Here is a 12,608-nt window from a genome sequence, read left to right as displayed (position 1 = left end):
TTCAGTGACATTAAGTACATTCACATGGTTTTGCAACCATCACTACCATCCGTCCCCAGAACTTCTTCATCTCCCTAAACTGAAACTCTTTACCCATTAAACAGTAGTTCTCCATTTCTGCCACTCCTCCCCCCAGCCCCTTCCAATTACCATTTTACGTTCTGTCTATGAATTTTACTTCCCTAGATACCTATATAAGTGGAATCGTACAATATTTGTACTTTTGTGACTGGCTTATTTCATTTAGTATAACACCTTCAAGGTTCATCCATTTCGTAGCATGTTTCAGAATTTCCTTTCTTTTCAAGGTTAAATAATATTCCATTATGTATATATAGCATTTCGTTTATCCATTCAGCTATTAATGGACATTTGGGTTGTATCAGTCTTTTGACTATTGTGGGTAGTACTGCTGTGAACATTGGTATACAAATATCTATTCCAGTCTCTGCTTTCAGTTCTTTGTGTATTTACCTTGAAATGGAATTGCTGGATCATATGATAATTCTTTACTTTTTTTTTTTTTTTGAATTTTATTTTAGTTTTTTTACAGCAGGTTCTTATTAGTCATCAGTTTTATACACATCAGTGTATACATGTCAACCACAATTGTCCTGTTTACTTTTTTTTATCTGTTTAATCTCATAAAAACTCTTTTAGCATTCATATTTGGGTTTTTTTCCCTCATTTATCCAGCCCAATCACATTTTATAAGCATGACTTGAAACCTTATATTAAGATGACCTTTAAGACCATATTCATTGTGATTTTTTTTAACATCTTTATTGAAGTATAATTGCTCTACAATGGTGTGTTAGTTTCTGCCTTACAACAAAGTGAATCAGCTATACACACACACATATCCCAACATCTCCCCCCTCCTGTGTCTCCCTCCCTCCCACCCTCCCCATCACACCCCCCAGACGGCCACAGAGCACTGAGCTGATCTCCCTGTGCTATGCGGCTGCTTCCCACTAGCTATCTGTTTTACATTTGGTAGTGTATAGATGTCCATGCCACTCTCTCACTTTGTGCCAGCTTACCCTTACCCCTCCCCGTATCCTCAAGTCCATTTTCTAGTAGGTCTGCGTCTTTATTCCCATCTTGCCCCTAGGTTCTTCATGACGATTTTCTGTTTGTTTTAGATTCCATATATATGTGTTAGCATACGGTATTTGTCTTTCTCTTTCTGACTTACTTCACTGTGTATGACAGACTCTAGGTCCATCCACCTCATTACAAATAGCTCAATTTCATTTCTTTTAATGGCTGAGTAATATTCCATTGTATATATGTGCCACATCTTCTTTATCCATTCATCTGTCGATGGACACTTAGGTTGTTTCCATCTCCTGGCTATTGTAAGTAGAGCTGCAATGAACATTTTGGTACATGACTCTTTTTGAATTATGGTTTTCTCAGGGTATATGCCCAGTAGTGGGATTGCTGGGTCATATGGTAGTTCTATTTGTAGTTTTTTAAGGAACCTCCATACTGTTCTCCATAATGGCTATACCAATTCACATTCCCACCAGCAGTGCAAGAGTGTTCCCTTTTCTCCACACCCTCTCCAGCATTTATTGTTTCTAGATTTTTTGAGGATGGCCATTCTGACTGGTGTGAGATGATATCTCATTGTAGTTTTGATTTGTATTTCTCTAATGATTAATGATGTTGAGCATTCTTTCATGTGTTTGTTGGCAGTCTGTATATCTTCTTTGGAGAAATGTCTATTTAGGTCTTCTGCCCATTTTTGGATTGGGTTGTTTGTTTTTTTGTTATTGAGCTGCATGAGCTTCTTGTAAATTTTGGAGATTGATCCTTTGTCAGTTGCTTCATTTGCAAATATTTTCTCCCATTCTGAGGGTTGTCTTTTGGTCTTGTTTGTGGTTTCCTTTGCTGTGCAAAAGCTTTGAAGTTTCATTAGGTCCCATTTGTTTATTTTTATTTCCATTTCTCTAGGAGGTGGGTCAAAAAGGATCTTGCTGTGATTTATGTCATAGAGTGTTCTGCCTATGTTTTCCTCTAAGAGTTTGATAGATTCTGACCTTACATTTAGGTCTTTAATCCATTTTGAGCTTATTTTTGTGTATGGTGTTAGGGAGTGATCTAATCTCATACTTTTACAGGTACCTGTCCAGTTTTCCCAGCACCACTTATTGAAGAGGCTGTCCTTTCTCCACTGTACATTCCTGCCTCCTTTATCACAGATAAGGTGACCATATGTGTGTCGGTTTATCTCTGGGCTTTCTATCCTGTTCCATTGATCTATATTTCTGTTTTTGTGCCAGTACCATAGTGTCTTGATTACTGTAGCTTTGTAGTATAGTCTGAAGTCAGGGAGCCTGATTCCTCCAGCTCTGTTTTTCATTCTCAAGATTGCTTTGGCTATTCAGTGTCTTTTGTGTTTCCATACAAATTATAATTCTTAATTCTCTCCAGCCCTGCTCATTTCATGAAGTCCAGACTTGCATATATAATCTATTAGTTACCTCCCCCTCAATGTCAAAACATAGAATTTTCTGTCTTCCCCTAATCCCAACCTAAACCTACTCTTTCCTTCACTTTTGTCTCAGTATCATTTTTTGAGAACGGTCTGAAAACTGGGAGTCACCCTTGCTTCCTCTCTTTTACTCACTACTGTAGTCTCAGCCCATTGGCAAAATTTATCCTAATGCTAACCACTTAATCAGTACCACCATTCCTACTCCTCTAATCAAATACACCGCTGCCTCTTACTTCAGCTACTGTAGTTGCCTCTTAACTAGTTTCCTGGCAGCCAGTCTCACGCCCCTTATGTTTTGTCCCACAACATCCAGAATTATCAAAACCCTCCAATGGTTTTCTAACCTTAAAATAAAATCTGAATTCTTTATTATGGCTTTTAAGGCCCCATGCAAGCTAAACTGTGCCTACTTCTCCAAATTCATCTCCTACAACTTACGATTGTTTTCAAAATTGAATATGCATAAACTCTTGATGCCAAACACCATTCCTTCTACCCCACCCCACCCCCTTTAATTGATTCTCACACAGATCTTCTTGGGACCGCACTATTGAGAAACAATGTTTTAGTAAATCTAGATAATGGAAGGACAGGAATGTATTCCCACACTGAAGAAGCGTTTATGAAGTTCATGCTTTCCTCTCTGTGAGTGTAAAGTTTGAAGAAGTGCTGCCGGTGAAACTGAAATTTTCCACCCACCCATTCATTACCAGCAAATAGCATATCCCTCTATTCCATGGAAATATCATTTGTCTTTATTTCCAATTTCTTCAACACCCAGTAGTGGACCCTTAGTGTACTTTAGATACCAGGCAGATAGGTGGTTAAGTTGGGATTTTGGTCATGAAATTACAGAATTTGACTTAGACATTCTTACTGGATGATGGACCTCAACCAGAACTAAGACTTTATTTAGAAAAGAAGTTGACTTCTCAACCTAAATGCTGGTACGAGCAGTGAAATTCTTTCATGTTTGTTATCCAGTTGCATTTAAGATTAGAGTATATTTGACATCTTTACATCCAGTGACTATGAGTTTTGATTGCATATGGTTATTTTGGTTTGATTATGTCTCTTTCAACTTTGCAAATGAACTGTCATCTTAGTTGCCATTTTTAAAAATACTGCTCACCCTACTCAGTTCTGTGGTCAAACGATGGATGGGGATTGGTGATATTTTATCTAAATTTTCCAGGAAGTAAATTTGTTTTCTGATTTCAAATTAATAACTTCTGCACTGCACAATGAGTTGTGAAACAATTTATAATAATTCATTTTAAAGGTTGAAGGTTAGGATAAAATAAAATGAAACAAAATAGTACATTAAGTAACATCTCCAACTCTTAACAATTGCCTCTTCATTTTACCTCTGTTTATTTTAGTAAATGTTGATTTTATACAGTACTCTCTTCTGAGTTGAAAGGTGTATATACCTTCTGTGGGGTAAGCAAAAGGTCAAATAATATTTCCCTTTTCCAAAGTATATTGAATTATGGTTTATTCAGCTATTAAAATGATTACTGACTTGGGCAAATTACTATGCCTTTCCGGATTTCAGAGTCCTTTAATAAATTAAAAGTTATTTTAGATAAAGAGTCAGTAAAATATATTCAGCTGGCTGTGTCCTACTTGTTCTTCTGTAGGCCATGAGCTAAGAATGGTTTTTATATTTTTGAAAGGTTGTTTTAAAAAAGAATATGCAACATAATTCTTTACTGGTCTGCAAAACCTAAGATATTTACCTTCTGACCTTTTAATATTAAAATATTTAAAATATCAAAGGATTATAATACTACGAAACGCGGTAAACTTATCTTAACGTTAATAATTAGAATGTCTTAAAGTTAACTTATTGCAGCTTAAGAACATAAGCAGTTAATGAAGTTGTATATCAATGATCTTTTTATATGTGAAAAAGCAAATTTGAAAAGATGTAAATTCCTCTTGCCAAATTTTGTTTTAGAAATAAGTAACATGTAAAATAGTACCTTTGGATTTGAAATACCTGAAAAGTTTCTTAATTTATGCAAGTATTAAATGAAAGACTGACATATATTATGTTTTTTCATTTACTAAAATCACTGTATTTTTGTATTTTCTTTCCCTCCATTTAGATAGAAGCAGATTTGGGATATCCTGGAGGTAAAGCAAGAATTATTCATAAGGAATCTGATATAATTACTGCCTTTGCTGTTAATAAAGTAAGTACATAGACATTTTTCTTTTCTTTGATTAAGTATTCATAGTTGGAGAATGTCTCCTGTTCTGTCAGTTTATTCAGTAGCAGTGTTTCCCTTTCCCAGAGCTACTTTCTACTCCTTAAATTGCAATGTGAATACATTTTTTATTTTATAAAATGATTATATTGTTTGATAATTTATTTGATCTTGGATATATAGCAGATAAAATGTTTTATTACTACACAGAGAGAGGTCTCAAGTATTTATATATGCAGTTGCCTTTAGAATTTATTTATTTTATTTTATTTTTATTTTTTGGCATGCGGGATCTTAGTTCCCCGACCAGGGATCGAACCCATGCCCCTTGCAGTGGAAGCACAGAATATTAACCACTGGACCGTCAGGGAAGTCCCCCTGCCTTTAGAATTTATACAACACATGCAGCTAATCCAAAGAAAATGTTTCCTGTTTTCTTTATATGAATATGTTGAATGTGATTCTTCGTATAGATCAAAATTAAGCTTATATGTGACTCACAGAAATTCTCCCTCTTTGACTTTCAGCTATAATAGCTGCCCAACTAGAGTGTTTTCTTTGTATTCCTTAGCTTTCTTACTCAATATCCTCCTTAGAGGTGTCTATAAGCTACTTACAGAAGAGGTAGCCTTCGGTACAGTGGTCCAAGGTTGAAATTTATCTTAGTCATTTTCCCCTCCTATCTTCCCTAATTGCCTTACTGCAAAATGTATAGGGACTTCTAGTTGATTCTTCATCTTCCTATGCTATGTCTGTCTTTTTTTTTGCCCTCACCGTGCGGCTTGTGGGATCTTAGTTCCCTGACCAGGGATTGAACCCACACCCTCAGCAGTGAAAGCGCAGAGTCTTACCCACTGGACCACTGGGGAATTCCCTATGCCTGTCTTTTCTTTGATTTCACCGAGATAGATCCTTTGTCATTCTGTCCTCATCTTTACCTGTGTTCTTCATCTCATATTCCTCATAGACTCTCCCTAACAGTGACTAGTTCTGTTCATAGCAGGCAAGTTTGGGATTCGCCCCTTAGCCAGGCAGTTCTCATGATGTAGTATCTATATAATATGATATATACATATTACACAATACAAATATAAAATTATTATTTACACTCAACAAGTCACTTCCTTCCCCTGAAGAAAATAAGGTTTTAATATTTTGTGCTATAAAACAGACTAGCTTTTTTCTCTTACTTGGATATATTATATAAGTAAATAGTAATGAACAGTCATATACAAAGTCTCCTGTTGACTCTGTAAGAGTGTACTTGTTTAATTTTTATTTCTTCAAATATATTGTTTTTACATCTTTGTTAAATTTGTAGCTAAGAAATATCCTTTGCTTTAAATTGCAGTAATTTAAAATGCTGATGAGATTGAACTTTTCCCCATTTGTTTAGTTGTGAATTATCTGTGTCAAGAATGATCTGAGATTTTCCCCTGCATTCAATGGAACAAGTTAACTTTCACAGTTTAATGGATACTGTTAGAAGACACAAGACCAGAGACAAAGGACAGTTTATTACTAATAGCAAAAACTAGAATGTTAGCATTTTTGCTCTGGTTCCCTGAGGTACAGTTCCCACAAAGGGACAGCAAGAAGGCCAATGATACCCAAATCTTTTCTAATGTACATTAAGCTTATCTGCCTTTTGATCTGGAGGGAGAGACTATAGCTATATAGACATCCTGGCAATAATACCGTGAAACAAAGGCAGTCATTGACTAACTCACAAGACATACAAAAGTGGAGAGTCCCATGGAGAATTACCTTCCAACAGTCTAGTTAATATCCTTTTCCCACATATCTCTGGGGTCTCAGTTTTTTCTTATTAGTTTGTATTTAGCATTTTACATAATGGAAATACTAATCCTGTTTTCTTTTTGCTGTCAATATCTTTTCATTTTCTGTTTTAGAGATACATGTTTTAAATTTGTAGATGTTTAAAATTTTCTATCATTTAGTCTGACCAACTTTTCATTTATGATTTTTTCTGACATACTTCCCTCACTCTTCTTCACCTCTTCTTTGTGACCCTTTCCCAAATTCTGTTTGTCTTGCCTAAGATTGAAAGGCTTTAGGTGAAAGTGATACCATCTTATTTGAATAATTCACCATTATTTCTTTAGTTTGGAGTTCCTTATCTCCCTTACCTTTCCTTACCTCCCAGGGCCCCTATATTGTTCAACATCTCACTCCACATTTCTGAACTGTGCAAACCTTAAGGAGATTGTACCATTCTAGTAGACTAGAGAGACAGTGCTGGGAGAAGAAATGAAGTGGCATGTGCATTTCCATTTATAGCTGACTTTCTGTTTGAATGCTCTGGAATTCTTAGAATATAAACATATCTCCAAGCTCAAGCTGATGATTATTTCACTCAGTTATTTATTAAAATTAATTTAAAATATTTGTGAAAATACTATTTATTCTATACCTTAAAGTTATCATTTCTAGAGGCTGTTTTGTAGTCTCCATTTTCAAAAGTAGCGCATATACATGTTACACATTTTTATTTAAAAAGTACTGTATGATTTATTTTTCAGGCGAATAGAAACTGCATAGCAATTGCTTCAAGCCATGATGTTCAAGAACTAGATGTTTCTGGAATTCTGGCTACACAGATCTATACTTGGGTAGATGATGATATAGAAATGGAAACCAAAGGGTACCCTTATACTTTGTTTTTATTTGGTGACATTGCAGTACAAATAATGAAATCCACAGAACTATACCTTTCAAATGATTTTTTAAAGGAATAGTCCTAGATTGTAAGCAAAGTGGAAATTGATACGCTAAAGAGTAAAGAAGGGGTGGCTGGAGCTTTAAAGAAGGGAATCGAGGGTTAGAAGAGAATAGGTGAAGGGATCTGAAATTGTTCACGTACGAAATTATTGTCTGTAAGTTGAGAGTTCAGAGCTGAAGAAAATTAATTTTAAAGGGAAATACAAAGTCATATGTTAGAGCTTTCAGGTATAACAGAAGAAATGAAGAACTGATGGGTTGCTTTCATTCTGGCTGATATTCCTTTGTAGGTCAGAAGATTTCTTGGTTATACATGCTCGTGATGATTTAACAGCTGTGCAGGGTACAACCCCATACACACATAGCAATCCTGGTACTCCAATTAACATGCCATGGCTTGGTAGTACACAGACTGGCAGAGGAGCATCAGTGGTATGTAAAGTTAAACATATTTGTGTATAAATGTCCTGTTTTTCTCTCTAACTTAATAGATAAAAGATGATGTAAATTTTTTTTTTTTTTTTTTTGTGGTATGGGGGCCTCTCACTGTTGTGGCCTCTCCCGTTGCGGAGCACAGGCTCTGGATGCGCAGGCTCAGTGGCCATGGCTCACGGGCCTAGCCACTCCGCGGCATGTGGGATCTTCCTGGACCGGGGCACGAACCTGTGTCCCCTGCATTGGCAGGCGGACTCAACCACTGCGCCACCAGGGAAGCCCTAAATATTTTTTTTTAATTCTTAATTTTTTTAATAAGTCATACTTGTTGGAAATTATAAATTTTGATTCGAAGAATAATATGTTTTCATTTGAAGAGGGTAACAAAAATTATTTTAAATAAATAATTGAAAATACAAAGAGCTATATTTTAAGTAATAATTATTTGGAACCAAATTAGGCCTCAGCAAACTATGGCCTATGGGTCAAATCCTGCCTACTACCTGTTGTATCGACAACATGCTAAGAATGGTGTTTGCATTTTTCAGCTGTTGAAAAAAAATCAAAAGAAGAATGGTATTCTGTGACACATGAAAATTATATGAAATTCAGATTTTATTGTCTATAAATAAAGTTTTATTGGAACATAGCCACACTCATTTTTTTAATATTTTGTTTATGGATGCTTTCACATTACAGTGGTAGGATTGAGTATCTGAGCAGAGACTATATGCCCATAGAGTCCAAAACATTTATTATCTAATTCTTTATGAAAAAGGTTTGCCAACCCCTAGTCTAGATAATATTTTTAAATGGTTATCAACTAATAACTGTTAGTTGATGCTGAGACAAATAAATTTTTCTTTTTTTGAACAAATAAAAATGATATAAATTTTTTTTAATTTAAGCAAAATATAATATGCAGATGAACTGAAACAGAATTTTTCTGTAGTAATGGAGGATCTTCTTGAGCCCTGATTACCTAAGCTGTGATCCATGTTTATACCCACATGAGATTCCTTTGTTGACACTTAGGGTATAGGAATTCATACACAGAACCAAAGAAACCCAGCACCAGCAGTTCTTTCCATGGCTTTCTAGGTGGTAGGTGGGTTTTGTAAGGGTAATTATTTAAATAAAGGCTCAGTCATCTTTAATAATACCTGATAATATTTTATACTTAATGCAGTTCCTTTATCACTCATATAACCTTATTATTGTTTGAGATATCTGTTGTAGCTGTTGTAATTACTCCTACTTACCATTCTTTAGATGAAGCTTGAGATCCAGAAAGGTCAAGGAATTTAACTCAGGTCACTATCTCAAATTTGTGGTAGAGCTTGTGTTAAAGCCCTCCATTCCCCTTCACTCATTGATTTCAGGTAGGAGTGTTTTAAGTATTAAGAATTTGAAAAGCAATCTAGTGATTATTCAAAAGAAAAGAGTTGGTCATTAATAGTTAAATTTTTTCCAATGGACAGATACATTAAAATTCATTTGTAAAACCTACTGATACTATTATCTTTTAAAGAACTTAAAGAGAATATACAAAATATACAAAAAGAAATAATAAGCACTTTTTCCAACTCCATTTTCAGAGAATATGATACAATTCTTCCTGTAACAGCTTTCTTTCTGGTCTCTCTGCTTCTATACTGCTCCCTCTGTTTTATACACAGCAGGCAGAGTTGCTTTTTTCTAAAAGATCATTCAGGTTATCACTCCAATGCTTAAGACTTGAAGATTTCCCAGTACAGCTTTAAATCAAGTCCTTAACATGGCCTCTAAGGCCCTATGTGATTTAAACTCTGCCAGCCTCTGCAGCAGCATCTCCCTTGTTTCCACACCTGATTCTCTGCTCTGGTCACACTGGCCTTCTTTCTGTCACTTGAGCACATCAAGCTCAGAGCCTTTACCTTGTTTTCTGCTTGAAATACTCTTCTGTTTACCATTCAGATCTCAACTCAAATTCCCAGAGATTTCCCTTGCTTCCTTAGCAAAGGTATCTGCTGCTCCCTACACTACTGCCAGTCACACTGTTATCTCATTTGATCATCATATTATCCCATGTTATCATCTCATCAGTTTGGAAATTATCTATTCATTATTTGGTTGTCTTTTTTTATACCCTCTGCAATGCAAGCTCTTTGAGAGATTATGTTATGCCTGCCTTATATATTGATGATCTCTAAGTAGAATAGATCTCTAAGTAGAACATTTAGTAGGTGCTCAGAAAATATTTGTTTATTCTCCAGAGTATTATAATATGGAAATTTACCATTGTTATTCCTCTTAGGACTGAATTTTCTTCCTATTTAAATGTTAGAAGGACATCTTTTTTAGTTGGGGTCATTGTGGTTTGTAAACATAAGTATTGGGATTATCCCACTCCATCCTCAGGAAAAAGACACCAATATAATAAGGTGGTTCCTTTTTATATGGATCTTCTAAAATAATTAATGATTTCTTTCCCTTATAATATTCTACATATGCTTTCAGAAACTTATTTAACTTTCTTTTATTTTTTTACTCATGATTTTCCTTTGATGCTCTTACCAGAAAAAAAATGATAATTAAAAGAAAGAACAGGAATCTTTAGACTTTTTCTAAATTAAGAGGGGCAAGGGATTTAAACATGAAGTTTACTAAACAGAAGTAACATTCAGAAGGTTGTTTTTTGTGTGTAGAGAATTTGATCAAAATTTTCTTAATCCTATTATTTTATTAAATTATGAATGCTAATGAATACTAGTTATGACCAATTTCTGCTGTTTTGGAGTATAACTGCAGCCATATATATCTTTCAGTGTTTCTATCCCTCACTGATTCTGCTGGCCTAGTTCCTTCCCTCCCTTCCAAATCCCCACTTTACTTACAGCTTTAGGCTAATTGAACAATTTAAAATCCAAAAGAACAGTAACAACAAAATATACATGAACTGGTGCTACAAACTTAGGATAACCTATAACTATAGTTAGAGTTATAAGTAGGAAATACTCTATAAATTAAAATTATCCCTTTAATTTCACATATTTAGTTTACTCTTATTTGACAGGCTATGTAAATCATTCAAAGCATAATTTTAAAATGGGTAAATAAATAGTTCCAAACTATCAGTTAAAAATTTATACAGTTTTCTGTTTACCTCTTTTTTTTTTTTTCACATGCTTCTGCCTGTCTTTTTAACCTTATACTATTCAGGATTGTTCCAATAAATTTAATGGGATAAGAAAAGAATTGGCAAGAAAGGAGGTAAGACTAAATTCTTGAGGTGAATTTGTTCTTAGATACTAGGTAATGATGCAGAAAATGTATGTACACTTAAATGTTAGAGAGCTGAGCTATTAAATTTCATTTCTGTTACCATGTTTAGTATTTTTAGCACCCATTACAATAGTTATGGAATCATGTAAAAATAAATAAATGTTATTTGAATCTCCTGTCACAATTTAAATTTTTAATACTACTTTTTATTGTAACTGTAAAAGAATGATTTTTCTTTGTTAACAGATGATTAAGAAAGCCATTAATAATGTCAGAAGAATGACTTCTCATCCATCTCTTCCTTACTGTAAGTTGATAATAATTAGCCATTATTTTAAGGAATTTAAAGGAAACTTTTAGTTTCAATTGAAAGATAGTCAACACTTTATTTTTTTTGTAGGGAATGTTTGCTAGCAAGTAAAATCACTTCAAAATTGGGTAAAAATAGAAAAAGTGATTTTCCTGAATTAATAGAGAAGGCTAACTTAACATGTAAATTTTTAGCATTTTGACTGAATATTTCTGTTATCACATTTTATTTTTGAACATTTTGCACATTGTTAAATTGTAGTTGATAATTATTGTTTTAATAATTGGATCACTCCCTTTTTTATTACATAGAACAGAACCGTATCTGGGTCACTTGTAGCCTCCTCATAATCAGTTTGTATTTTATTAACATTTTGTCAGTTTGTCTTTTATCAGATACACTAATAGTAAGTATAGGAAATGGTTATTACTACATTCTTACATTCTAAGGCAGGATATATTTATTTTTAGTTAATCTTCCTAGGAATCTCAAAAGTTTTTCTTCCTTTAACAAAGATTTAACGGGGAATTTATTGGAAGTATTGAAGCAGAGAAAAAATAATAGAGACAACTTTAACTGGTGGGTTGGAATCAGTATTCATATTGGCATGTGTGTATTCCAGGTTTTTTTTAATATAATTTTTAAGTAGTGCCCTTCATCAAATTGTCCTACTACACAGTAACAAAAATAGTGAAAATAGTGCATGTTAATTAAAAGGTACTCATGTCCTTCCAATTTAATAACCTATAAAAAAATTGTACCACCTTTTTTATGAGAGATGTTTTGATAAAATAGGAGTGGCAAAACGAGTGTTCTTTTCTACCTAATTATAATAAGTCTGTAAGCATCTATTATCAAAGTTATATACCAATGTCTAATAAAATAGGAGTGGCAAAACGAGTGTTCTTTACTACCTAATTATAATAAGCGCTGTAAGCATCTATTATCAAAGTTATATACCAATGTCTAATAAAAGGGTTGAAGAGAACCATATATTTAAGATGAAGAGGGTAACTTCTGTTACTTATGCTAGAGGTATAAAATAATATTGAAAATTAGCCTGTTTCCACTACATCAAATTTATTCAACACTAGAAGTATATGTTTTCTATCCACAAGTCTAATGTAAAGTAAGA

General features: G+C 34.0%; 1 protein-coding gene across 3 annotated transcripts in view; it reads left to right on the top strand.

Annotated features, from left to right (window-relative positions):
* DMXL1 (Dmx like 1) overlaps window positions 1-12,608 on the top strand; it is a 133,353-nt gene that overhangs the window by 97,997 nt on the left and 22,748 nt on the right. For all 3 annotated transcript variants that reach the window (XM_027099571.1, XM_027099563.1, XM_027099578.1), the window contains 4 exons: window positions 4,621-4,707; window positions 7,266-7,387; window positions 7,755-7,896; window positions 11,410-11,470. In XM_027099571.1, coding sequence (XP_026955372.1) covers window positions 4,621-4,707; window positions 7,266-7,387; window positions 7,755-7,896; window positions 11,410-11,470 — 412 coding nt within the window. The remainder of the gene's footprint in view (window positions 1-4,620; window positions 4,708-7,265; window positions 7,388-7,754; window positions 7,897-11,409; window positions 11,471-12,608) is intronic.

The sequence above is a fragment of the Aethalodelphis obliquidens genome, unplaced genomic scaffold (assembly GCF_003676395.1).
Source record: "Aethalodelphis obliquidens isolate GAN/ISIS:26980383/991018 unplaced genomic scaffold, ASM367639v1 scaffold4, whole genome shotgun sequence".
Lineage (NCBI taxonomy): Eukaryota > Metazoa > Chordata > Mammalia > Artiodactyla > Delphinidae > Aethalodelphis > Aethalodelphis obliquidens.
Note: the sequence above shows the minus strand (reverse complement) of the source record. Positions and strands in the feature narration are given on the sequence as shown.